Raw genomic sequence first — 27647 nt, 5'->3', positions numbered from 1 at the left:
AAATATTTAAAATTATTTTTAAAACGAAAACGAGTAACGGAGTGAGCTAGGTAATTTTTTTAAATTTATACCTAGGTCTGCTTGTTGGTAGAAGGTAGAGATATGACTGAGAATCCTTGTCGGCCCTTGCTCCAAAAGAGAAAAAGGGTGAATAGAAAGGAAAATGGAAACTCACAACCACAACGAAAAAAAAAAACACGAGAAAACTGGAACTTGAGAAAAGTAAACTGTGAAAATCAAAATAGAACTCAAACAGAAACTGAACCAATTTGTAAAAAAAAAAAAATGAAAGAAAGCTGAATAAATAAAGCTTTTGGTTAGAGCTTCTTAGCTTTCAAAAATCCCAAACTTCCTCAGCTTTCAGCTTTTATAGCTTTGACTGCTTTGAGCTTTCATTCAGCTAGCTTTCCATTCATTTTCGCGTACATATTTATATTATTTACCTATTTATACGCGTACATTATTTTTCAGTATAGGTACATTTGAAGGGTGATTTAGAAAATCATGGGTCATTTTGAGTTTTATTCCAGCAAGAATTAGTGTTTATTTGAACCACAAGTGTACACATACAATACCTATTACCTACTTTAAACGTTGACACCCCCCCCTTCCTTGAGAAAATTACAATTTTACGATATTAGCTGAGAAAGTAAGTGCGATTTAGGTCACTATTATTTAGTATTTTATTTTGTCAACTTTGAACTTTGACATGGCACTTGGCAGAACTTTTAGATCGCAACCAGATTCGAAAACCCCATTATTTTATTTATAGTACATAGGTACTTCCAATGTGATTTTGTACAGAATTGTATGCAATGATATTGGTATATACCTTTGGATTTGATTTTTGGTGAATTTTTGAAAATCAAATTTAGGCCAAAAATGAGGGGGAAAATCAAAATTTTATCAAATTGACCAAGAAAGCTGAAATTTGGGATACACCCTATTTTCGACATGCCAAATCGATTGGAAACTGTTTCAAACCGTTTTGAGCAGTTCTGGAGCCTCTAGCAGATTTTTGAAATTCGAAATTCCTACAAAATTTCACCAAAATGGAGTTGGAAAGCTATAAAATTTATTCTGCAAACTAATTTAAATGCGCTACGAAGTACTGCAGATGAATTTCAAGTCGTTTTGGAGCCTCCGGCGACTTTTTGAAAATTCCTGGAGCCTCGATTAGATTTTTGAAACTTTATATTTTCACAAAATTTCATCAAATGGAGATGGAAATCTGAAATTTACTGTACACTCCAATTTTAACACCCTGTGAAGACGACTTCAGGAGGGTTCAAATCATATTGAAGCCTTCAGCGACTTTTTGAAAATTACTGTAGCCTCCAGTAGATTTTTGAAATTTGAAATTCCCGCAACATTTTACCAAATGGAGTTGGCAAGCTGAAATTTACTTTGCAAACTAATTTCAATACGGTATGAAGTGGTTTCAATTGGTTTTAAATGATTTTAAAGCTTCCAGCTACTTTTTTGAAATTTCATTTTTCCAAAAAAAATCATACGACCTCTCAAAATGTCGCTGGAGGCTCCAAAACGACTTGAAAACCACCAGCAGACGACTTCGCAGCGTATTGAAATTAGTTTGCAGAATAAATTTTGACTTTCCATCTCCGTTTGATGAAATTTTTAGGAAATTTCAAGTTTCAATAATCTACTGGAGGCTCCAGTAATTTTCAAAAAATCGCTGGATGCTCCAAAACGACTTGAAAGCCTCCTGCAGTTGACTTCGTAGCGTATTAAAATTAGTTTGCAGAGTAAATTTCGGCTATCCAACTCCATTTGATGAAATTTTGTGGGAATTTCGAGTTCCAAAAATCTGCTGGAGGCTCCAGAACTGCTCAAAACGGTTTGAAACAGTTTCCAATCGATTTGGCATGTCGAAAATAGAGTGTATCCCAAATTTCAACTTTCTTGGTCAATTTGGTAAAATTTTGAGTTTTTCCCTCATTTTTAGCCTAAATTTGATTTTCAAAAATTCACCAAAAATCGAAAAACGCACTTTAGCACTTGAAATTTTGACAGGTGATAAAAATGTTTGCTTGATCTTTCGATCCATCTTTCTCTGTACAGTTTGAAAAATTTTGTGCAAGTGCCATGTTGAAACGCAAAATCTTCGATTTCGGCTGACCTGGCAGTTAAAATGTTCGTCATTATGTAAGTAGGGCCACTTTTTTTTTTTGAGTACAAGGGCTAGAAATGTTCCTTAGGGCCCCCCTTTAAGAAAAAAGTTGTTCCGGGGTGCAATAGATCCATAAGCGGGCTCCCCGACTAATAACCTTTACACCATCTCACCATTTTGAGAATGAGAAATGAGAACTACGTTTTTTCTGGGCCAAAGTGCCAATTGCCGAACTATCCCAAATTTTATAAAAATTCCTTTTACTTTGTCTTCGACGTTTTTGTTCAGACTTTTGAGTTTTGAGTTGCGTAATTCGTAAGTTCTCAAAATGAGCTAAAATTATTTTCTAATTATTGTACAAACAAAATAAATAGGTATGCACTATTTGAACTGTACATACAGGGTGCCCAGAAATATCGAGCACCCCTAAGAAAGTTTTTCATTAAAAATATAGGTTGGCAACGTGAAATAGATGCATATGATTGGTGGAATGTTATCTCTCCAGTCCAACAACCAATCATGTGCTATTATTATTATCATTCACTGTGACCAACCAAAGTATTTTAATAGAAAACTTTCTTAGGGGTGCTCGATATTTCTGGGCACCCTGTACCTGTACGTAGGTACATACCAGTGTTGCAAGAGTGCTGGTTTCAGCACTCCGGAGGAGTGCTTTTTACTCCAAGCATTTTTATCATACTCCAAACTCCACTCACCACTCCTAGTTTTGGAATTTACTCATTATACTCCACTCCTTACTCACTCCAAAGGAACTGTCAACACTCTTACTCCACTCCTACTCCACTCCTTACTCCTATCATTTTTCATTATTTTTCAGGAATTTTGACTCTACAGCCTCTACAGGATATTGAGTGATTGATTATATCCATGAATAAAAGGTGTAAGATGGTAAAAGTATATCAATAATTGATGAAATTATATCATTGGCGATAACAAATGAGAAAAACAGTAAAATAAACAAATAAAAAAATTAAAAATACGTGAGTAACAGCAATATTTTGATGTAATTAGTCACAAAATTAGGAAAAAAAGGAGGAGTAAGGAGTTTTGATTTGGCAACACTCTGTAGTGGGTAGGGGGTGTGCAGGGAACCGCTACGTACTGCGCCGGAACGCTTCTCGCAGATGAGTTACGTATCCGATCAATATATATAGAAGAAGCTGGGCTACCAAAAGTTGCCCAGTGTTGGCTCTTGTGATCTGATGCTACTATTCCTAAATCCGTCCAGTGCTTCGAGCCGAGAACGGTAATGAGAATAATTGGTGTCGGTCTTATTGAGTAACGCTGAAGAGAATAATACATGTATGTTTATGTAATTGTACAGATATTAATTATAATAAACGTATTATTCTGTACATGGGTTATTAATTTGTTATAAAAGTATTATCCGTTGAACAAATCAGTGTATCCTCCTCGTGGTTATTAACGTCCGCATCCGGTCAATAACCGTACTAGAGGTACACGTATGTCGTAGGTCTACCTCCTACTTCATTGGCGCTCGACAAAGGCACGGATTTATTTTTTACAAATTAATGAATTTGTTGAGAAAATCGCCCACGATTAATAAAAAATTAATCCAACAACGTGAGGCTTAAAAAAATCAAAGTATATTTGATAAAGTATTATTTCTTTGCAATAAAAACGCAAAAATATCCGAACAAGAATTTATTCTTGAAATTGAACAATTAAAAAATTAATCAAAAACGGATAAAAATAATACCCCGCGTCGTTTTTTAGTGGAAGATTCAAGTCCTGCTAGAATCACTCCACCACAAATTCGTAGGCACCGTAGTAATCTTTTGATTGATAAATCACTACCTATATACGTAAAAACCAGAAAAAATAAAATCAAAATGGTTTCTCAACAGGAATTTAGTGATTTTAAAACATTAATCGAAGACCAGATTAAGAAGCAATTCGAAGATAAAGCAACTGAGCTAGAGACTAATTACAAGACCAAATTAGATGAGAAGGTAAAAGAAATCGAAGCTACCTATCTAGCAAAACACAATGAAAAAGTGAAAGAGTTGGAATCTTCGGTTGATAAATCTGTCAACGAATTAATGGGAAAATGGTGTACTGAAACGAATAAAGACGTAGGCGAAGCAATAGTATCTTTTAAAAATTCTATCATCGACGAATTAAAAAATGAAAGTACTACTATGTGGCAAAACAATGAACAAGAAATGAAAAAGACCGTAGAGATCTTGTTGAAAGGTGCTGAAGCGAGAGTGGCACAGGCAGGAGGAGAGAAATCCTCATCTGAATTGGTCTTTATTGAACTTTTCAGGAAAAGTGCTACGATGTTCACTCAGAAAATGATACACCATCCGGTCAGATTTGTTAAACAATTTCAAACAAAAGAGATTGAGCAAAACCTAAGCCCTGTAAATCGTCGCATGTTATTTATTTCTTGTGTAGAGTATAAAACACAAGCTTGGGAAACCAAAATTCAAGAAGGGGAAGAATTAGAAAAATTAATACCGCAATTTTTAAATCTATATTGGGACCAAACGGCGAAACAATCCGCCATTGAGTACTTTAGAACCGATAATGTCGAAAAAATAAAAACAATGGCCGACTATATCGAATATTTTTCTATGTGGTATGATACGTTAGCGGCTACCAAACTAACAGCCGAGCAAATCATTGATAAAATTCTCGAAAAAATCCCCCATGCAATCCAGAATAAAATGAACCTCGAAGAGTTGAATACTAAGGAAGACCTCGTGAAGAAACTTACTGTGGCAAAGAAATCAGTGACTGATGAATATCTAGCTATGTACGTCCATTCGACGAAATACGTACATACAAATTTCCATCAGAAAACGGATCCCCAAGCAACAGAAGAAGCCAGAGAAATTCAACAAGAGAAACCAAGAGTTTCAAATTACAAAGGTAAAAATTTTATACCCAATTTCCACGAGGTACGAGTTAGAAATTTTAATTATCGAGGTAGAGGAAACTATGGATCGTATGTACCGGAGACACAATGGAGAAAACCCCCTCCAAAATTCAATTCAACCGGTCAAGGTGCTAGAGGCGATTTAAGCATCCAAAATATGCAAAATGGTACCCCCCAAAATCAAGCACCTCAAGCACCAAACTCCCAATCAATTCCCCAACCAACCCCAGAGCAACTGTTTTATCAAAATTCTAAGCCTGGGGGTTCAAAAAACGGAAATTGACGATGTATGTGGTCAAACAGACTGCAACGAGAGGTGGGGGTAGGACGTATAAAATAAAAAATGAAATATACGACCGAATAGGAGAAGGCGCAGTGGCAAATCGAATTTCAAACAACCGAACAATTGAGCAGCATTGGCTGCATATTAAGAAAATGAAAAATTTCAACAAAAATGTAATTTTATCGATTGGGGAGGACGAAGTCAACGATATCTTCGCCCCCTTCGCCTACATCAAAGAATATATGGTCGATACTATCGACCATATACGCGAAAATGGCGGTGAAAACATCTATGTTAATTTTCCTATACTGTTACCCTATGTAAAAGAGAGAAAAAACGCGAAAACGTTGAAAAGATATCTTGCCTTGCGCAGATTGTTTCAAAAAATCACTCAAATTACAAAAACCCACCTCCTAACATCTCAAGCTGATATGTTTCTTCGTAAAAATCAAGCTAACGCGATCGAAAAAACCGAATTTGGAAATGTAAAAATTAATAGGCACCTATTTGAGAAAAATCATCGATCAAATAAACCACCTATGAAAAAATACATGTTAAAACCATGCCACGTAGCAATGGTTCGCGAAGTAGAACAAATTATCGAGGGTCGAGAGATCGAACAAATCGATTATGAAATTTTACTCGCGAAGTTAGACTCCCAAAATCGAAGAAAAAAGAATAAAAATAAAAAATGTAAAAAGTCGAAAAAAGTAGTTCCAAAAAATGCTACGACCTTAAACTCCAAGACGCAAATTTTCGAAAATTCAAAATACAAGGACCAAGGAGGGGAATACATGGAAAGACAACAACAACAAAATGCAAAATCAAGCGAAAAACACGTCGATAAAAATGCACAAAATAATATTGCAACTCAAACGAGCGTATCAAATACACCTAAAATAGTAATAACACCACCGATCGATTCATTTGAACAGCCGACATCTTCAATTCCAGTGGCCAATTCAGGAGTGGCAAATTCCACCCGGCAGCAAACAAACGAACCGTTTTCATTCACAAAATGCATGCAAGAGTTCGAAGCAGCTGAAAAAGAAAAAAAGAAGCAAACCAATAACAAAACATCGAATAAGGCAGTACAGACCGATAATATATCCGAGTCACCTCAACAAGTACTAGTAGCTGAAGTTGAAAAAACCCAAGTTGACAGCAATACCAACAGCGATCTTCCAGCTGACCAAAAATCAGCAAATTCTGCGGAATCTGAAAAAAATAAAGAAGAAAATGAACCACCTAATACGTGTGTAATCAAATGGAAAATTGGAAGTGAAAAATTCTGCGGTTTGTTAGATACAGGGGCAGAAGTAAATTTAATTAGCGAAAGAATGATGCAAGTTATTGAGAAAAGACAAAAAGAATCGATCGAATATGCAATTCCAAAGCATAGGGTAGTAATTACTGTGGCAAATGGGGAAAAAGAAAATACATTCCCATTTTCTGTAAATATTAAAATGTATTTTAAAGATATCGAATGTGTAATTCCATTTTACATCGTAAAAACCCTTCCTTGTGGATTCCTAATTGGTAGAGATCAGGGATGGAAGAGCCGGGAGCGAGCCGGAGCCAGAGTCTGAAAGAGCCGGATTTTTTGAGGAGCTAGAGCCAGAGCCAAGAGCCAAATAAATGAAAGTGCAGAAAAACATCAAGAGCTCTCTTGCAAAAGAGCTCCTTATTTTACTCAAGAGAGCCATCATCATAAGGAGTCTTCAACCTGGAAAGAGCCAGAGCCGAGTGGGAGCCCACAAAATTTTTCAGGCTCTTTGGCTCCCTAAAAGTAGAAAAAAAGTGAAAAAATGCGCACAATTTTATTGAAAATTCAACTTTTAACTCACATTTGTAAAGAAAATGAAGAATTTCTACGTTTTTTTTTCTCATTGAAAAATAAAATGAAAATAAATGCAGTATATTTTCATTTTTTTCATCGTTTTTCACGGATTTTAAGTTCTAATTTAAAGAGCCAAAAGCCAGAGCTGGAGCTGGAGTGGGAGCCAAGAAATTGGAAGAGGGAGCTGAGAGTCAAAGAGCGGAGTCGGAAAGAATTGAGGAGCGAGCAAGGAGCCAAAGAGCACATGTAAAGAAACAGAGCCAAGAGCCAAGAGCGAGCCAGAGCTAAAATTTGTGGGGAGCTGAGCCAGAGCCAAGAGCGGGAGCCCTGAAATCAAGGCTCTTCCATCCCTGGTAGAGATACCATGAAATTAGAAAAAATTGGAGCGTCGACGGAAAAAGGTCGTGCAAAATGTAAAAAATTACCAGAAAAAAGGTACAAAAAATTCGTAGCAGACAGTTTACACGCAATACATGGAGTTAAAAAAGTAAAAGTCCACGTATGCGAAGTTGAAGAGAGGTACGAAGAAACGGTGGAAACTCCAAAAAACAGATTCGACCAAATTATTCGACAAATTCGAAATTCAAACCTCACGTACGACCGAAAAATGTATGCCATCGAGCAAATTTCTCCTTACGCTGGAGTTTGGCGAGATGAGGTGGGGTATGATAAAACCGAAGAGTACAAATTAAATTGGAAAGTCGATCCAGATTCTGTCAATTGGAAACACCGCAATTTTATACCTAGTAAACACAACGAGCATAAAGTTTTTGAAGAATTAAATCGAATGTTAATAAATGAAATTGCTCGACCTTCTGATTCAAAATATGTTAGCAGTACATTAGTCAGAGAAAAATCTGATGGTAGAGTTCGCATATGTATAGACCCCCCAATTTTAAATATGTTGCTCGAAGATGACCCTAACGAGGCATCAAATTTGGACAAAATTGTACATAGCGGACATGGAGTAAAATACCAGTCCACCTTTGATTTCAACTATGGGTACTGGCAAATGAGAATACACCCAGCTTTTTGGAAATTTTTGGCATTTAAGGTCGATGGCCAGACCTATGAATATATGAGAATGCCTTTTGGAGTTAAAATTGCTGCTGCCTATTTTATTAAAATGCTCAGAAAAATTTTGTATGGTTTAAAAGACCTGGACCTATACGTAGACGATGCCAGAATCAAATCGAAAAATTTTGAAGAACATATTGCAGCAATTGTTGAATTTTTAAAACGTCTACAAGCGGCTGGCTTAACACTCAACGCCGATAAAACAAAATTATTTAAAGAAAAAATCGATCATTTGGGCTATGTACTTGATAAAAATAAAATTGGAAAGCAGCAGATTAAATTGGAAAAATTAGAAAAATTTAGAAATAAATTTTTTTCAAAAAGGAAAAATGGAGTAGTTTTAAAAGAGAAAAAACATATCCAACAGCTAACTGGCTTAACTATGCTATACTCCAAATTTATAAAAAATTACCAAACAATCTTAAGACCAATGACTGACCTACTTGAAAAAGATACCAAGTGGGAATGGGGAGAAAAACATATGCGAGCGTTTGACCAATTGTACGAGGCATTTTGCCAACAGTTTGAACTTACTGCTCCAGATCCAGATCGCGAATTCTTCATTGAAGTGGCCCACGACAATGACACGGTGAATGCGGTCATCTACCAAAAGGACGATGAAAACCGAGACAACATCGTCATGTTCGTCAGTTCATGCCTGAAAAAACACCAAAAAAATTACTCTTTAATTGAAAAAAGAATTTTGGCCCTAATTACTGTATTAAAAAAATGTCAAATTTGGCTAATAGGTCGAAAGGTCAATGTACCTCACAGTATGCAAACAATGGTAAACAAAATACGTTCAGTGGGGCAAATGCATATCAAAGCAGCATACTGGATAACAATTTTGAATAGTTTTAATATCGATTTTTCGATCAAAAAAGACCATAAAAGGTATTTTGACCCTATGCCCCCCGAAGTGACCTTGCATTGCAATTTGATCCAGTATTCTTTTACGCGACAAAAACTTCCCCCCAACCTTAGAAATGCTCTAGAAATGATTGAAGTCCGTCAGGACCTAGATGACAACCTGAGCAAAATTAAAGAAGTCCTGAGGAGCGGGAAAGTGGAGTTAAAAGTAGAGGTACGCGGACAAAAGGCAGTAAACAGCAAAATTAAAAATTTGAAAGACAAATACATAATTAAAAATGGTGTCTTATATCGAAAAGTAAAAAGGCAGGACATGGTGGTCTTACCTGAAAATTTGTTTGCTGAAGTAGTGAATTATCTGCATCACTGGTATGGTCATCTTGGCAGTGCCAGGCTTGCCACCATCTTCGAACGAACATATTATTTCCCCAATGCTAAAAAACACATACAAATATTATTAAATGTCTGCAGAACTTGCAAAACAAATAAAGTTTATGGATTTAAAAAATATCCTCAATATTCTAAAATTGTAGCCAAAGAGGTCGGCGAACTCGTAACAATGGACATTTTTGGTCCATTGCCAAATAGAGAAGGTGGCTCTAAAGCGGTCATTGTTGGCAAGGATATATTTAGCCATTACACTTGGTTCTATGATGCCCCCGACATGACAACTGAACGCTGCACTGATTTATTACTCAGAATTCGCGACGAATTGGCAGCATTGGGGCATAAATTGCAAACTATTACTACTGACAATGGACCCCAATTTATCTCCCAAGAATGGAAAGACACCTGTGAAAAGAATAAAATAAAATGTACACACATTGCACCGTACAATGCTCCAGCTAATTCCTGTGAGCGTACGATGAGAGAATTGGGGACATTGCTCAGAATTGCAATAAATGAGCAATTTGAAGATGAACACCACTACACCCATGAAAATTGGGATAAATATATCCGTGATTCAGAGAAGGTCATGAACCTTCGGCCAACTGAGTTTGGTCTGACCCCAAATGAGATTATTGGGGCATTTAATGAACAACCCGACCCCCAAGTATTTGAAATGCAGGAATATGATTTAGATGGCGAATATTCCAAATTAAGAGAAAAATTGACCAAGATGCTGGATTACATACCGTTCGACAACATTCAAAATGATCGATATATAGAGGACGATGACCTTCTAATTGAAAAAGGGGTCGTTCATATATATACTGATGGGGCATGTACTCGAAATGGTAACGATGATGCGGTTGCTGGCATTGGAATTTGTTTCAAACCTTATGGTAAAAAGAATGTAAGCCATAAATTAAACGTAGAAAAAAATACCAACAATGTAGCTGAATTGACGGCGATTGAATTGGCCATGGAATTAATTTTGAGAAAAACTGATCATAAAAAATTGCAAATTAATACTGATTCTCGATATGCAATCGATACTATAAAAAGAACCGAGCAGTACATTGCAAAAAATTGGAAAAGCAATGGAAAAGAAATTTTGAACAGAGAAATTTTAGAAAAAATTGACAAATTGAAAAAACAATTTGAGCATATCGAGATCAAGTATGTAGAGGGGCATAAGTACGACTATGGAAATGCCATTGCAGACCGTTTGGCTAAGGCTGCTGTGTATGAGGATGAGCTAGAAGTAATTCTACGCGAAAATCCGAATACCAAAATGGAAAAGATAGGTACCTACATCAGACTCAAAAATCACGAAAAAATTATTAAAGATGAACAAGAATTTAACAAAAACGATGACGTAGCAAAAAGAGTAGAGGTCGGTGACCTCGTGATGCTAGACACCCATTGCCAAAGCGATAGCAATAAAATGGTGTCTGGTAAACTATATCCTAAAAGAAAGGGACCCTACGTTATCCTATATAAAATACATACCAACTGTTATAGAGTCCAAAATTATAAATCAACTCAACAAGAAGATAGGCCTATCGCCAACGTACGCCAAATGACCCCATTTGTAAATAAAAAACAATTAAGAATGTTGGAGGATGAAGTTCGTTATAAATCCATCTTTGACGAACGTCCCTTCCAAGAAAGAATTTATGACAGGACCAGATTAACCGAAAGAAAAGAACAGAAAAAAATTGAGGAAAAAATTGATGATGAGCATGCATTTTTTGATATGCTTTTGAAAGAAGAAAGAAGAATGAAAGAATTACAAGAAAGAGCTGAACAAAAATTAAAAGAAGAAGAAATAGCGCATAACCATTACAAAGCAACTGGTAAATGGTTATTTAAATTACCAAATAGGGAGCTCGACCCTGTACTGCACGAGCATTTGAAAAATTTGAAAAAAGCTCGAAAACTTTTGGTTCAAGAACGCCAAAAACAAATTAGAGAAAAAAGAGAACAAGATCAAAAAATAAAAATTGCTAAAAAAGTCAAAGAAATTCATACCATACTGAGAAGTCAAGATGAAAAAGATTTAGTCTGGTTGCAAAAAGTAAGCGATCAGATTACACAAGATAGGTTACACGAACTTAGTGTTATGTGCCTATCAACGTGTAAAACAACAGACGCTACCAATGCAGTGAAATCCCACCTCATCCAAAAGGTACTCAGTATGGAACAAGCTAAATCTATCTTTTGTTATTGGGAATAAACTATGAAAAACTCAAACAATGGGAAAAAACCACCTCCCAAGTCCCAATGATAACGTAAACCACCACGAACCGAACGCAGAACGCAACAACGTTGCAGTTGCCTTGTGTCAGTGAAATAGGTACCTACCTAGTAGCTCACATATACGTTTCGTGCAAGTTGAAAAGTGAAAAGTTTTTTTTACTAATTAATTATTGCAAATAAAGTGTTAAAAAGCGCAATTATTGTTCACACCGTGATTAAAAACTGTTAAAATTACCTCTGAGTAATAAAAGTGATTCTTCTTCGCGAAAAAAGCGTGAAAAATTGCTCAGCACCGAAATCTGCATCGTGAAAACGTGCTCGCCAAATTGGGTTCCAATCCTACGTGTGAATTCTGGAAAAAGAACTCAATTAGTTCTATAAGCTGATCAATCCGTCGAATAAATCTACAAGGTAAAGCTAATAATCATTTAATTTTAAAAATAATTCAATTAAAAAACTTACCAAATAAAACGTGATCGATAAAACGTGGCCTGTAATTTTCTGTTGCTAGTATGGACGACGAATCGAACAATAATCAATCGTTAAATGTATCGCCGGTAAATGAACGGGAAAAATCACCGTCACCGTATCAAGAGTCTAAAAAAGCTGACTCAGAATCGTCGTCTTCTTCTTCTTCTTCTTCGTCGAGTTCGTCGTCGTCATCGTCGGCGTCGTCCTCTTCGTCGAACCGATCGTCGTCGTCACCGTCGAAATCTCCAAGCTCGACATCATTATCCGAGCCAGATGAAACCGACGAGATAGCAGCCAAGCAACTCGAAGACAAGCTTTTGAAATCCGAGACCGACGATTCGCCCCAAAATTCGCCGCCGATCCGCCGCCATTCGATGCAAATCGCTGGTACTTCTTTCGAAGAGATACCCGTCGTCGAGAACGAAGGTAAGATTTCTGAGTTTAAAATACCTAAAATCATCGGTACCTCTCCTCTGAAAAAACGTAAAAACAAATCTAAATTAGCGTCACCGGTGAAAAAACGCAAAATATCTAAGAAAGTGAAAAAATCTTCAAAGAAAACAAAACCAAACTCACCCAAATCAACTAAAAAGAAGTCTAAGCGCACCAAAAAAGCGAAGCGCAACGAGAAACAATCGAAAGCCACCGAGAAAAAATCCGAACCAACGACAAAAGCAACCGCCAAAACTGCTAAACCTCCGAAGTCACCAGTACCATTGCCGAAGGTATCTGCCAAAAGTGTCTCGCCGTCGTTAACTGCAAACCAGAACAAACACGTCGAATCATTGTTCGACTCCGACGATGATAAAATACAACAGCGACCGGTGAGATCGTCGTCAGCGTATTCGCCACTAAGTTTCGCGTCATCTGAAACAGAAAGAAACGAACGGTCATTAAGATTAAAAGCACTCGAATTCAAAACGAAGTATGATTCATTAAAAGAGAAATTTGAATCATTAATGAGGAAAAACAACGACCTCAAAGACCGAAATGAGGAACTGAAAAAAACTCTAGTTCCAACGGATAAGAAAATTCGTTTGCCAACTCGAAACTGGACCTACAATTTCGAAGAAAACAAATTGTATTGGAGACACAGGCTAGTACTGGGCAACGGAGTGTTAGGTGCAGTAGCAAATTACGTAAAGCACGATATGGCCGGATATGTGGCGCCAAAATCAACGTTGGAAAGTTTCCTTGATAACTGCCCACCTACGACCGAGAAACATTATTATATTGAGTGTGGTTTTGAAGATTTTCAAAATCGAAACCGGTTACCCGAAGAAATAGCCGAAGAAGTGAAAAAATTTGTCGACGGATTAAAACCGAACGTCGAACTTACGCGTATTTCTTTGGTACCCTATGTGGGTGATTTTGAAATTGATGCTAAGATCAAAAAATACAATTCAATTTTAATCGATTGGGGAAAATCCGCCGAAAGGGTAGAATGTTGCGAAAGAATTAAAATTGCGACCGAGGATTTTAGAGGAGGAAGATGGCACCGTACAAAAAGTGGCTATTACGTACCTTCCAACGACTTAGTCGAATATTTATTTCGAGAGCTCGAATTGGCTACCGGAAAAAAGTTGGCTCCATCGTCAGAATCTTCGGAAAATAACTCGGCTGAAAAATCGGTAAAAATAAAATTCAAAATTAGTATCAAAAAATTAACCATTAAAATAAGATAGGTACCTACCTAAACCTAACATCTCGGGTAAACTGGTAAAAAATTAATTAAGAAAAAAATCTAACAAATAGGTACCTACTAACATGCGAAAAATACGACGAAAAATGTTCTAATTAAAAATCTCATATTTACCTAGCGACAGCCACCGAAATACGATCACCCAAAGCCAAAACAAAGGCACCAAATGCCCAGGGGGCAAGGTCAACGACCACTGAAGCGAAAGTTCAAGCCGAACATGGGCAACAGGTTCAGACAGCCCAATCGCCAACAAACCAACCATCAAACCTATCAGCAAAATGCAGGCAATCGGTATCCGCCTGACCAATATTGCGAATCGTACAATCAACCGCCACAAAACTATGCCGAGTACCTTCGGGGGTCGAGCTACCCAAATCGTGCATCACGCAGGTCAAGAAGACCTCGCAGAACCTATTAAACAAAAGAAGTAAATAGGTAAAAGAAAGAAAAAAGTAATAAGCACGAAAAACATCGAAAAAAGTAACCTACTCATTTGCTTGCAAAATACTCATCTCATTACCATATTACAAACAAATAATTAATGCACGAATCAATAGTAATAATCACATCTCATGTATTCATAATTAACCAATAATTACACTACACACTAAAAAAGAAAAAAAACTCATCCCGCTTAATGCTAATTTGATTAAGAAAATTATACACAAAGTTCATTTTAAATTGTGCAAAATAATTAAAAAGTAAAATCAACTCACGATGAATGTGTTTTCTGTTTCAGAACAAGAAATGGTACGGGTGCACGTCATTACACCTCCGGTGACGGTGAATGTGGTGACAATAATTAACCGTTCTTTCACGGTATTATCGCAGCGAACAATTCCAGCAAGGCACAAGGTCGAAGTATTTCCGGCGGATTTCGTGCTAGAAAAACTCCTGGAAGATGATTAAAAAACAAGAAATAACTGTGATATTAATTATAAGAACTCGTACCAAATAAAACGACAAAAAACGATAAATAGTATTGTACCTGTTATTTATGTGTAAAAACACCTCGCAAAAACGCTCGAAGAAGAAAAAGGTAAAATCAAAAATCATTTCATCGTAACGTTCGACCTAAGTAACCGTAGATACCGAGCAAAAATCAAAATTCAATTCTGTAACAAAAAATAAAAACACTCAAAAAACTCTGGTATCGAAAGAAATAGAAATAGCATGAGAGGGAAAGAGTTAACTTACCAAATAAATTGAGAAAAGTCTTCGGTTCCATATTGAACTATGGAAATTTTCACCATGGATAAAAATACCTGTAAAGTAAAATGAAACAATCTTAGTAAAAAATAGTAAAACAATAGTAAGTGTGAGATGTAGTACTTACCAGCAGCAATGAGTAGTGAGATGAGTCATCCTGAAATATGCGGTTGAGTGGCCTAAAAAATTGAAAAACAAACCAGAGTAAGAAAGATGAGATCTGAAAATCCATCTAAAAAAGTGTGTATAAAGTAGCAGTTGCTACGAAGAGAAGACGTACCGGTCATCGTATCCAGCGTCGAAAAACATCGTCGACAACATCGTCCTTTGCAGTTACCGCATTTAAGCGAGAATTTGTAGGGTAAAAAACTCAAAATTTAATAAAAAATTGTAAATTTTGGAATTGTCAACCAGTTTTTATCGTCGTGTTTACAAACACGATGCTGTTGTTGTTTGATTTTCGGCCACTGCTGCCAACCTTCATTTTTTTTCGTGACGCTACTATAGCGCTGTGTACAGTCGATATTTTTAACTATGTTATAATGTTTTTCATTTTTTTAATTGACCGGCGTTTTTGCCAATTTTTTGTTATTTTATACTTAGTATTAAGAATTTTTTATTGTTTTAATGAAATTAGAATTAAAGTAGGGGGTTCTTTGAACCGAGTCTCTCCATCTTTCGATATTTGTTTTAAAAATTGGTCTAGGGAAAGTACGCCCTACTTGTAAATCTTTGGCTATCCGGCCTCTGATTGAAAAGTAGGATCGGTGGCACCCCCCTTCCCCCGCTGCGTGGCTTCCGCGCCGATTCAAGGTGACCCCTTGGACGGCTCGGGGGGCAATGTAGTGGGTAGGGGGCGTGCAGGGAACCGCTACGTACTGCGCCGGAACGCTTCTCGCAGATGAGTTACGTATCCGATCAATATATATAGAAGAAGCTGGGCTACCAAAAGTTGCCCAGTGTTGGCTCTTGTGATCTGATGCTACTATTCCTAAATCCGTCCAGTGCTTCGAGCCGAGAACGGTAATGAGAATAATTGGTGTCGGTCTTATTGAGTAACGCTGAAGAGAATAATACATGTATGTTTATATAATTGTACAGATATTAATTATAATAAACGTATTATTCTGTACATGGGTCTTAATTTGTTATAGAAGTATTATCCGTTGAACAAATCAGTGTATCCTCCTCGTGGTTATTAACGTCCGCATCCGGTCAATAACCGTACTAGAGGTACACGTATGTCGTAGGTCTACCTCCTACTTCAACTCCAACTCCACTCCTACTCCTTTTTGAAACAGTGGGAGTACTCCAGCATAGGAGTATGGCTCTACACTACAGCATGGAGTGCTCTTACTCCAAGCATATACTCCTCAAAAAATCTCACTCCTTGCACTCCTTACTCCTACTCTTACTCCACTCTTGCAACACTGGTACATACATAATATTATTAATTATGCACGATTGGACGCGAATGAAGGTAGGTAGGTACCAAGTAATTTATTGATGGTTCATTTAGTTATAACAAAATAATACACTTCAACACATCCGACGTCTGCATAAATAGCTCCAAAATTGTCCAGATTCCAGAATCAAAAATCAAATTTCATTCAAATATTTCATTTCATTTCAATTTTCAAATTTCAAAATCAAAATTCCAAGAAGCAGAAGTACTACTTCGCCGTGTAAACGGTGCCTAATGGTCCCTGCGAGTTCTGCGGTTCTGCGGTCATCTTTTCTTTTTTAAAGGTTGCAGTCGTGAGAACTGAGATTCGGACGCTGATTCGGACGGACCCTTCTTAATTAATAATTATAATACCAAAGAGTGCGGCAAAGATTTGTATTTAATTTTAAAAATGTGTGATTCTTTTGAAAAATGTTATCAAAAAAGTAATTTTGACATCACGAAAACTGGTTCGACTCCCACTCAACATCTGATATTGTACACACACACACATACACACAGACACACACACAATACAGAGCACAGCACCGAATGGTCTGCGAGAAATGTTTGGTGTTTTTGGAAGTTGTGAATGCTTTGATGTACGATTGTATTTAAATAATTAATAATTAATTATTTAAATAATAGCCATAGTGTTTCGTTATTATAAAGTTATATTCCGTTCTGTTGATATGTTATGCGAATAACCGTCCAATTAAAATGGCCGCTCCACATCGGTTCGTTGATAACAATTTCTTCTGTTTATAACAAAATCGCTTTACTCATAAAATTCATCATCGGATAATTAATTAATTTGCTCGTTAAATACGAATCTCTTCCTGTACTCTTACTCTACTATCATCTAACAGTAAGCTTAGGTTCATCATTTATTTTTCATATTGTTCCTTAGTCGGTGTTAACGACCCTGCATAAGTGCATAATCCTGGAACACGCTTACCACGTAATGTTGAAATAGCGGTTGATTTTTTTACTTAGGTAATTACTAATTAGTTCAACATTTATTATGGGACTGTCATTTACGTTCTATTTGAGCTACTAATAAATTTACGATAAGTTCATCGAATTTTGATTTTAAAACGTTTTCAAGTAGAAGTACCTACCCTGAGTGATTCCTTGTTTCTTCTTTTTCAACTTTTTCATAAAAAATTCAAAATAATCACCGTTCTCGACTTTTTTTCACTTTCGTGTACGTTCAATGAATGGATTATCCTGTTAAATTATGAGTTTTGCGATAACCATATTTTAAGCCTACATAACCATGTTTCTAATTCTAATTACCTACTTCATGAGCCTAGAATGCTGTTGGCACATAAATTAATTCATATTATGTATTTATTCATATTTCATTTCTTGGTTTACAGGAGTGAAGCAGTGGTACTCTCGCATAGTGGTATTTAGAAAAGTATGACGCTCCTTTTTAAATACCACAGTCCATTTTCTTGATGGTAAACGAACACTTGAAATCAGTGATATGTCTTCTGATAAAAGAAAGGTATGGTTTCGATTTTCTAATACTGCAGGGTTTGATTTACCGGAGTAATTTTCATTCCGTTGATTTTTTTTTTTTTATTACAGGAAGTCAACGAAAAACACGATACACCAGATAGTACAACAAAAGAACGTCTTGGTTTTTACGAAGGCGATGATATCCTCGTATCACAAGCAGATGGTACTTTTCATTTAGGCACTGTCGCAGAGGTAAGAATTTGTTTCCAATGCCTCAAAAATTCCTTGTTGTGTTTGTTATTTGAAAATAATTATTTTCCCCAGATATGCGCTTCAAGTAAAAAATGTTTAGTGAAATTTGGCGATGGAACAGAATCCTGGTCACATTTCAGAGACCTTACGCCCCTCAATATACCAGATACCGAAGAGTGTTCAGTCGTTTGCGTTACCTGTAAACGTTCACAAACTAAGAAAAATAACGCTATAGTCGTATGTAAAAAATGTGATCGTGGGTATCATCAAGAATGCTATAAGGTTTGTTGCGATACGTCTTTTCAGTGTGAAAATTTGATTCCTTTAAGTATATGAAAATAATGTGTAATTTTATATATTTCAGCCGGTCATCCAGTCGGCCAAAAAGGATTGGAAATGTAAACGTTGTAATCGAAGTAATAAAAACTGCCAACCTGTAACGAAAAAGACTGTTATCAAAGACTTACCCTATGACGTGAGTATCTCATTATAATGTATACACGTACACAGGGTGTGCTGGAAATCGTCTACTAAAATTAAAAATTTAATTAGACAGTACGAACAAAAACGTTATTGTGATTGGTTGCCTATCTTGTGAATTGAAGGAGCCACATCCTTCATAGAACTCCCATAACCCATGGTATTCGAGTGGACGATCAAAAAATGTTATTATGATAAATTGCCATCTTCAAAATTGAAGGGGCAAACTTGATTCAAGATTTCCAAATATGTTGTGCCCTTATAGATTTTGAAAATTTTTGATTTTAAAATGGTGTGTGTGCCTTCAATTTTGGAGATAGGCAATTTGTCATAATAACTTGTTTTGTTCGTCGACTCAAATACGTACTATGAGTTCGTGAAATCACTTCAATGATCCAAACTTTTTCTCAATTTTAACAAAATATATTTCAAAATTAGTAAATTTTTGGCCCAAAAGTGGTATAACTTCTTCAATTCACAGAATGTTTGCGTTATTTAAGTGACCTCATCAACTCATGGTACTCAAATGATTAATGAATAAGTTATTAAGATAATTTGCCTATTTTCTAAATTGAAGGCATAATCACTACTTAGAAATCAGAATTTTCAAAATCTGTTGAGCACGATAAATTTGGAAATTATTTTGAATCAAGTTTGCTCCTTCAATAATAATTGAAGATGGGTAAATTTGTCTTAATAATAACATTTTTCGTTCGTTCACTCGAGTACTGTGGGTTATGTTATGTGCATCATTTGAATGATTCAGACATTTTCTTATTTTTGATGATTTTTCAAAAGACCATGGGGGAGATATGAATAGTGATTTGGCCCCCGAAAGCTTTAGGGTTGATATTATTTTCATGGTAGATAGATACGTTTAGGTATCGTCGAGAAAATTTCACGTGCAAAATTTTTGACCCTCAGACCATCCCTCCTTTTTGGGATATCCTTTTTTTGTGAAAATAGAGATGGACCAATTGTATTTCTCAGTTTCACGAGAACCAATTTTTGTAATTTTTTAGCATGTTGTAGGTGCCCACATATGAGGGTCATCCCTCAAAACATGTACACCCCCTCCACTTATAATTTTCCCAGGCATGAAATTCGGTCACTTGAAAGGTGACTCAGTCACTATTTTCACTTGCAAGCCATTTTTGTCACTATTTCGGCAAAAATGGCCAAAAAAAGTGACTTTGGTCACTTTTTTTAAAAGATTTGTCGTGTATAAAAGATAAAGTGCAAAATTTTAGGAAATGATCAATATTTTTCATGAAAACCTTCTCAGAATCATCATTAAAAAAAAAAAAAAAATCAACTGTTCAACATTAAAAATGTAAGACGATGTGATTGGATAGAGACGATATTTTCTAAACGTTGTACAAATGTAGATCAAAAGATCAGGCAAACATTTATCACCTGTCAGAATTTCAAGTGCTAAAGTGCCTTTTTCGATTTTTGGTGAATTTTTGAAAATCAAATTTAGGCTAAAAATGAGGAAAAAAATCAAAATTTTACCAAATTGACCAATAAAGCCGAAATTTTGGGTATACCCTATTTTCGACACGCCAAATCGATTGGAAACTGTTTCAATCCGTTTTGAGCAGTTCTGGAGCCTCCAGCCAATTTTTGAAACTCAAAATTTCATCAAATGGAGATGGAAAGCCGAAATTCATTCTGCGAACTAATTTCGATACGCTACGAAGTCGACTGCAGGTGGATTTCAAGTCGTTTTGAAGCCTCCAGCGACTTTTTGAAAATGACTGAAATCTCTAGATTTTTGAAACTTGAAATTCCCACAACATTTTATCAAATGGAGTTACGTAGCAAGCTGAAATTTATTTCGCAAACTAATTTCAATACGATATGAAGTCGACTGCATGGTGGTTTCAAATGGTTTTGAAGCTTCCAGCTACTTTTTGGAAATTTCATTTTTCCAAAAAACGCCATACAACCTTTCAAAAAGTCGCTGGAGGCTCCAAAACGACTTTAAACCCACCAGCAGTCGACTTCGTAGCGTATTGAAATTAGTTTACAGAATGAATTTCGGCTTTCCATCGCCATTTGAAGTTTCAAAAATCTTCTGGAGGCTCCAGTAATTTTCAAAAAGTTGCTGGAGGCTCCAGAACGACTTGAAATCCACCTGCAGTCGACTTCGTGGCGTATCGAAATTAGTTTGCGGAATGAATTTCGGCTTTCCATCTCCAATTAATGAAATTTTGGGAAATTTCGAGTTTCAAAAATCTACTGGAGGCTCCAGTAATTTCCAAAAAGTCGCTGTATATGCTCCAAAACGAATTAAAATCTCCCTGCAGTTGACTTCGTAGCGTATTGAATTTAGTTTGCAGAATGAATTATGTAGGAATTTCGAGGTACAAAAATTTTGCTGGAGGCTCCAGAACTGCTCAAAACAGGTTGAAACAGTTTCCAATCGATTTGACGTGTCGATCGAAAATAGGATATATCCAAAATTTTAGCTTTCTTCGTTAATTTGGTAAAATTTGGATTTTTCCCTCATTTTTGGTCTAAATTTGATTTTCAAAAATTCACCAAAAATTGAAAAAAGCACTTTAGCACTTGAAATTTTGACAGGTGAAATTTTTTCCTGATCTTTTAATCAAAATGGCCGCCATTTTGTAAATAGGGCCACTTTTTTTTTGAGGACAAGGGCTAGAAATGTTCCTTAGGACTCTCCCTTTAAGAAAAAAGTTGTCTCGGATGATCGACCGGGGGGGGGGGTGCAATAGATCCTTATCCGGGCTCCCCGACTTACATATAATTATATACTTTGCTCTCATTTCTCAAAATGTCGGTCACTTTTTTGCTATTTTTCAGTCACTAAAAAAAATTCAATAGTTTTCATGCCTGTACCTACAAAATGAGGATCATCCCTCAAGAAATGTCCCCCTCCCCCTCCTTTTGTTTACTATTATTTTGATGATAAATAAAATGCTTAGCAAATTGGAAATATTCGGCTGAGAAATTGAGGTTCAAAGTAATGATTGTTCAAAATAATGCTTTTTTGATTTTTAATTTTTCATGCTTAAACTAAAAAATTTTGAATTACAAATGTTTTATAACATATCTACACGTCATAAGGAATATTTTGAAAAAAAAATGAGCAAAATCGGTTCAGTTTTCATAAATTTAGAGGAGGGGGCCCAAAAATTAGTTTTTGGGCCATTTCTCCCTCTGTATGGGACCAAATTGGTTCAAATTTTGGAATTAGGTTTATAATGCAATTTGGAAGAAAATATATTTCCAAAATTTTTTTATGTTGAATTTAGCCCCCTTTTTCTTAAATTTGGGGCCCTAAAAATCAAAATTTGGGCTTCGCTATATTTTTCGCATCAAGTACTCGTCGAGAGCTTTCTATTGAAAAAAAAATTAGCTTCCTAGGTATAATTGGAGCCAAATGAGAGCCTGCTGAACTTTTTTTGCTTGTAGCTGTATACTATAGATATACTTTGCTCTCATTTCTCAAAATGTCGGTCACTTTTTTGCTATTTTTCAGTCACTAAAAAAAATTCAATAGTTTTCATGCCTGTACCTACAAAATGAGGATCATCCCTCAAGAAATGTCCCCCTCCCCCTCCACCTATAATTTTCGCTTAAAATTGTGTTTTTCTACTTTGTTTATTTTTCTTTGGTACGATGATAAAATTAGCACACCTATGAAACTGACATTTTAAAACGTGTTTTTGATCCTCCAAAAGAAATTTTTTTCGAGTAAAAATTTTTGGATGGGTTGTGGTTTGTGCTCAAAAATTAAAAAAATTGAAAAAATCAAATTTGATCAATTGAGTGAGGTGTCCATTTTTGCATAATTCGATGCCTCTGAAGCTGAACACGAATATCAAGTCAAAATTGAAATTACACTTCTACCACCTCTCCCTTCCAGAATCCCATCCCCCCAGTGAAGGGTACCTAGACCTACTACCAGTACCTACTCGGAGGTCCAAAGTGATGAATCGATCCTCAGCTCGGATTTTGAAAACGTAGTAATCTAAAGTTATCTTTAGAGGAGCAAAAAAATTGTTTTGTCTTCCCCTCCCCCTCCCCCCTGAATTCAAGAGAATCGGCGATTTGTGTGTTTGAAAATCCTATTCTTCGACCATTTGACCAAAAATTGGAAATTTTGGTTGCGTATAGAGTGTAGGGCACATGGAGAGGAGACTAATTCGTGGAAATTTTTTTCAGATTTTTTTTACGCTGCATTCTTGCCAAAAAGCTCATAACAAAACTTTGAATTGCCTTAGCTCAGCACCTAGAAGAATTTCATGCAAAATGTTTTCACTAAAAACTGTGTTTTAGGCCATATTATTATTTTCAGTAATTTTTTCAGATTTTTTTTGAATAGTGAACCTTGGTTAGAAATTTTTAAAAACTAGATGTTATGAGAATGCCCCTAGTAGGTGCCTACAACATGCTAAAAAATTGAGAAAAATCGGCTCATATGGGGCTGAAAAAATGAAGTTCATAATAATTTTAGAAAAGGGAGTCTATCTCAAAAACGGTGAGGTCGGGGGGGTCTGAAACATTCCTGAATGAAGGTTATGGCATCCACCTTCCATGCAAATATCAACCTTGAAGCTCTCGGGGGCAAATTCACCCTTTGTTCATCATAATTAATTTTTTCCTATAAATTCTGATTTCCCGGTTTTTTTCTAGTTTTTTCAATTTTTGACAAAGGTTCACTACTTATTCAGAAAAAACTGAAAAAATTACTAAAAAGAATATTTTTTTCTGAAAAAAAGGGGGGGATTAAAAACACGTTTAAAAATGTCAGTTTTGTAATTGTGCTCATTTATCATCATACCTGAAAAAAATCATCTTGAAATTGAACGTAGTTTTTCTCTTTTCTCCTAGCAGCTGATTTGTAAAACATTGATCTTAATTTTTCACCCGTTTTCACAGGCTACAACGAATAACTCGTCAAATTCGGATCGTCATTTGGCCGACTTACCGCCTACTCCGCCATCCTCGGTCTCGGATCCGGAAACACCTCAACTATCCATAGTAAACGGCGAACCGCCTACGTCACCGGTCGAAGACCGCTGCTGCGATTTCAACGAAACATCGACGCCAAATCAAACCACCGCCAGCGGTATCGCAGCCAGCGCTGAAACATCTACGTCCGGTCCATGTTTAAACCTAGACGATCTTCTTTCATCGCGAACTACAAGAGCCAACGGTCGATCGTCGATCAGCCTTCCGTTGCAGTTGAACGCTGTGATAACCGACCCAGTGATTAGGCCGACTAAACGTCGACTCAGCGAAAAAGATATCCGCGTGAAGACCAACGGAGAAATACGCGTTAAACGTCGTCGCATTAATCGACTCAATAGTCTGGGTAATCTGAGACCTAGTGTCGACAAAGCCTTGGCAGCGGCCCTCGCTGCAGCAGCAGCAGCCAGACCATCGACATCCGCATCGGCGTGCTCAACGCCGGTGAAAATAGTTCCCAACGGATCGACGTCGGCTGATCTGAAGAGCGTAGTTTATGGATATTATAACGACGAGACTAAGAGTGACGCCGAAACGAAATTAGACAAGGTTAAAGCCGGAGAAGAATTCAGAATTTGTGGTAAAAGACAAACGATCGATGGGAAAGTAGAGTATCTTATCGACTGGATAAAATGTACGAAACCTCTATGATATCGAAGTTCATTCTTATTTGACCTTATATTAGCTGAGTGTCGAATGCAATTCTCATTTGTTTCGTATTCCATTTGTAAGAGATTTTTTTTTCTTTCTTTTTTTTTCATCGTCTTTTTCTTTCTTTTCTTGTTACCTATTTTTATGAATTATTTTCGTTTTAGCTCTCATGATGAGTGAGTGAGATACTCACCTTAAAATTTGAAATAGGTGTATGTTTTTTAATATGAGGGACATCGAAGATTTGGCATTTTTCGTTCGGTTCTCAATTTCTTTCTTTTTTTTTTGGACGGTTGTCGAAAAAAATGATAGAATTGAGGTTTAACGAAGAAAACCTCAAAGGGAAGGTCAATTAGGTATAAGAAAATGTGCGAATTCTTCGACATGGAAATCATTTTTTTATTTAAATTTTAAATCAGTCGAATGTAATTAACCATCATTGTATTTCATCTTGAAAAGATTTTTTTTTTTATTTTCGTTATTTTTCTTCTCTTTTCTCGTTGCCTATTTTTATCAATTTTTTTTTTTTTTTTTTTTTCGTTTTAACTTTTACGTTTAGCTGATGAGTAATTATGAGATTGTCTGGGGAGTTAAGGTGTTATTGTGAGCTGCGATGAAGTTTTGGTTCCTTCGTTCGAGCTCGATTTTCATTTTTCTTTATTTTTTTTTCGATGTGTTTTTTGTTTTGTTGTGCATTTCATTTTTTCTTTTTCTTTTTTTCTAATTTATTTTTTCCAAACCAAACCGTGTTTTCAATTTGAAAGACTGAAAATATTCGCGTTCGATGATGATACAGAATCGTACGTCGCTTCGTATATTTTTAATTACTTAGAAAGACGATTCAGCGATTAGAGAAATTACTCGGGGAATTTCTCTCCTCTTCCTCTTTACTTCTTTATTATAATGATGACGAATCGACGAACTACGCGTCGTCGTCTGTGAGAATAAATTCTTTGCTCGAGGTGCTCGCCGACGACGACGGTATGTAATATAAATATGATGATGTTGCATTAATCATTCGTCTTTAAAATATGATTTGTTGGCAGTATCTTGACCAGACGACCACACTTCCTTTGGCATTTTTAATTTAGCAAAAGAATGTTTTCTTGTCATGATTATTACTATTTTTTTTTTTTCAAAAAGTGGGGTATTTTTCAAGTTATTGATCAAAGGAAGCATGCTGACAAAGATTATTGGAAAGTTTCTGGACATTTGTGGGAAAAATCAACTTTCAAATCCATAAATTTCTATGGAAATTTAGTGAAAAAAATTTTTTTAAACAGAGAAAATTGTAAAAAAAAAACCGTTTAATTTCTGCAAAATATTGATAAAATTGTTTAAAATGAAAGAAAATTTCAAAAATTTGTTGAGTAATGGAAAATTTATTAATTGTAGTTGATAATTGGCATTTTTTCAAAATGATTATGGCATACCTTATATTTTGAAGGAATATAAATTTCCAGTAACTTGTGAAAATATTGGCGTTGATTTGTTTCAATTTTTTTTTTAAGTAGGGAAAATTTTTCGACGAATTGATTATTATATTTTCCATTTCACTGAAAACAATCACAACTAAACTTGATGTAATTTTTCTAATATGCTTGTCTTGAAATCGTCCACTTTCGAATGTTTATTTTTTTTTATTTTTTATTTTTTGTTCGCTGTAAGATGGAAAAAAAATGTGTTTACTAAATGTATAGGTACCTAGTTGTTTCATATTTTCTATCGGTTGGCAAAAGGTATAAGGAAGTTAGTGAAAGATATACGTATATTTTTAAAAATTAGAAGCAAAGGTATAAAATAACGATGGTTGAAAGTTATTGATTATGTTTTTAACTAGAGATAATGTATATTGTAAAAAAAAATTTGTATAGCGTTGAATTTTAATTGTTTGTTATTATGCAAATTGATCCTTTTTTTTACCTATGTGAATTGAATGTTCCAAACGTTCACCACGAATCTACGAGGTTGGTTTTATTTTCATGGTGAGTTATGTGGTGTAATATCCTTTTAATAATATTTATTTAAACTGAAATTTCGATCCACTAGATGTGTACGTTTCTGTTATATTTTCTTCTGCCATTTATTCGGATATTATTTTTTTTCTTTCAAAAGTTTTTAGTTGAGATAAAAAATACTCGAAAGTTGAAAATCGGACAGGTTTGTTTGCAGAACATGAAATTAAAGTATTAGAAATCACATCATCACTCATGAGTAGTATAAATTACTTTTTAAAAAGGTGGATTTGTCGTTGGCTTGAAGCTTATGTATTGAACGTGAAACTACTTTTGAGCTAGTTTTTATGAGAAGAGTTTTATTTATTTAATTTTACATACGAGGGAATTCGTTGCATATTTTCCTTTTTTTTTTTTTACGATTTTATTCATTTTACACGATTTATGTAGGTAGATTAAGCGTCGTATTTTTTTTTTGTTTTATTGAAAAGTTTTTGTGCGCTGTTAGAAAATTATTGATGATCTCAGGGTTTTTTTCCACAAAAACTTTGAAAGTAGGGGATTTTTTTTTCTTCGAACGTGTAGCGTAACAATTTTTTTTAAGATAAGAAATGATCATTGTAAATGTACGTAATTAGTGTCGTTCACGTTATTAATTTTAATGGTTCTGTGATATTGAAATTGTACAATTTTTGCGCATTTTTATGTATAACTTGGCTATTCATATAAATTTGTAATATATTCGTATTGCGATTCCGTGTGTGCGAATTGGTGTGTTTATTTTTGCGATTCGAGATGGAATAAAATCGTATCTATAATTTTGAATTTAAATTACGGGATATTTTCAGTGGAAATATGGGAGTTGTATCGTCAATTCATCTTTAATTACTTTTGAACGATAAAAGCTAGAGCTTCAAATGAAAAACTGAATTCAAGAACGAAAAATTCTGAACATTTTGGTATTTTAAAATGTCTAGTTGCTCGCTGAAAATGTAGCGTAACTTTAGTACGTATGAAGTTGATATGCAGTGAAAATTGGAGTATAAAAATAATTACAAAATCGTTATTATTGCCCAAATTTATAAAAAAATTAGAGGTACCAATCGGCAGTAAATTTTAATATCTGCAAATCTTGTTCAAAAAAATTTTACTTTAACCCCTTCATTTGACCACAAAATTCGAATAATAGCAATTTTTCGTTGAACAGATGCATCGTCAACAATACTTTAAAAAAAATGT

The 27647-nt window shown here is 35.4% G+C and overlaps 3 protein-coding genes across 5 annotated transcripts; 2 read left to right on the top strand and 1 right to left on the bottom strand.

The window, feature by feature from the left end:
- Positions 1-3802: 3802 nt before the first annotated feature.
- On the bottom strand, positions 3803-16263 carry LOC135849944 (uncharacterized). Its single transcript, XM_065370608.1, has 10 exons — positions 15436-16263; positions 15144-15334; positions 14663-15061; positions 14061-14357; positions 13769-13864; positions 12821-13111; positions 12009-12717; positions 9454-9561; positions 8792-8915; positions 3803-6558 (listed from the first exon to the last, which is right to left on the bottom strand). Exons 4-7 carry the CDS (start codon positions 14206-14208, stop codon positions 12701-12703), a joined length of 552 nt encoding a protein of 183 aa, XP_065226680.1. The 5' UTR covers positions 14209-14357; positions 14663-15061; positions 15144-15334; positions 15436-16263; the 3' UTR covers positions 3803-6558; positions 8792-8915; positions 9454-9561; positions 12009-12700.
- LOC135834182 (uncharacterized) lies at positions 12286-12683 on the top strand. Its single transcript, XM_065348024.1, has 2 exons — positions 12286-12631; positions 12676-12683. Exons 1-2 carry the CDS (start codon positions 12286-12288, stop codon positions 12681-12683), a joined length of 354 nt encoding a protein of 117 aa, XP_065204096.1.
- An 866-nt stretch (positions 16264-17129) lies between the features above and the next one.
- Positions 17130-27176, top strand: LOC135849943 (integrator complex subunit 12-like). Of its 3 annotated transcripts, none has more exons than XM_065370605.1 (6): positions 17130-17336; positions 17982-18112; positions 18196-18318; positions 18391-18600; positions 18683-18793; positions 23713-27176. In XM_065370605.1, the coding sequence occupies exons 2-6, from the start codon at positions 18092-18094 to the stop codon at positions 24451-24453; spliced, it is 1206 nt and encodes a 401-aa protein (XP_065226677.1). In that variant the 5' UTR covers positions 17130-17336; positions 17982-18091; the 3' UTR covers positions 24454-27176. The 3 variants fall into 3 exon arrangements, with proteins under 3 accessions (XP_065226677.1, XP_065226678.1, XP_065226679.1); XM_065370606.1 differs by having other exon boundaries at positions 17334-17467; XM_065370607.1 differs by lacking the exon at positions 17130-17336 and adding an exon at positions 17492-17595.
- The last annotated feature ends 471 nt before the right edge of the window (positions 27177-27647 follow it).

This window comes from Planococcus citri, chromosome 1 (assembly GCF_950023065.1).
Source record: "Planococcus citri chromosome 1, ihPlaCitr1.1, whole genome shotgun sequence".
Taxonomy (NCBI): Eukaryota; Metazoa; Arthropoda; class Insecta; order Hemiptera; family Pseudococcidae; genus Planococcus; species Planococcus citri.
Note: the sequence above shows the minus strand (reverse complement) of the source record. Positions and strands in the feature narration are given on the sequence as shown.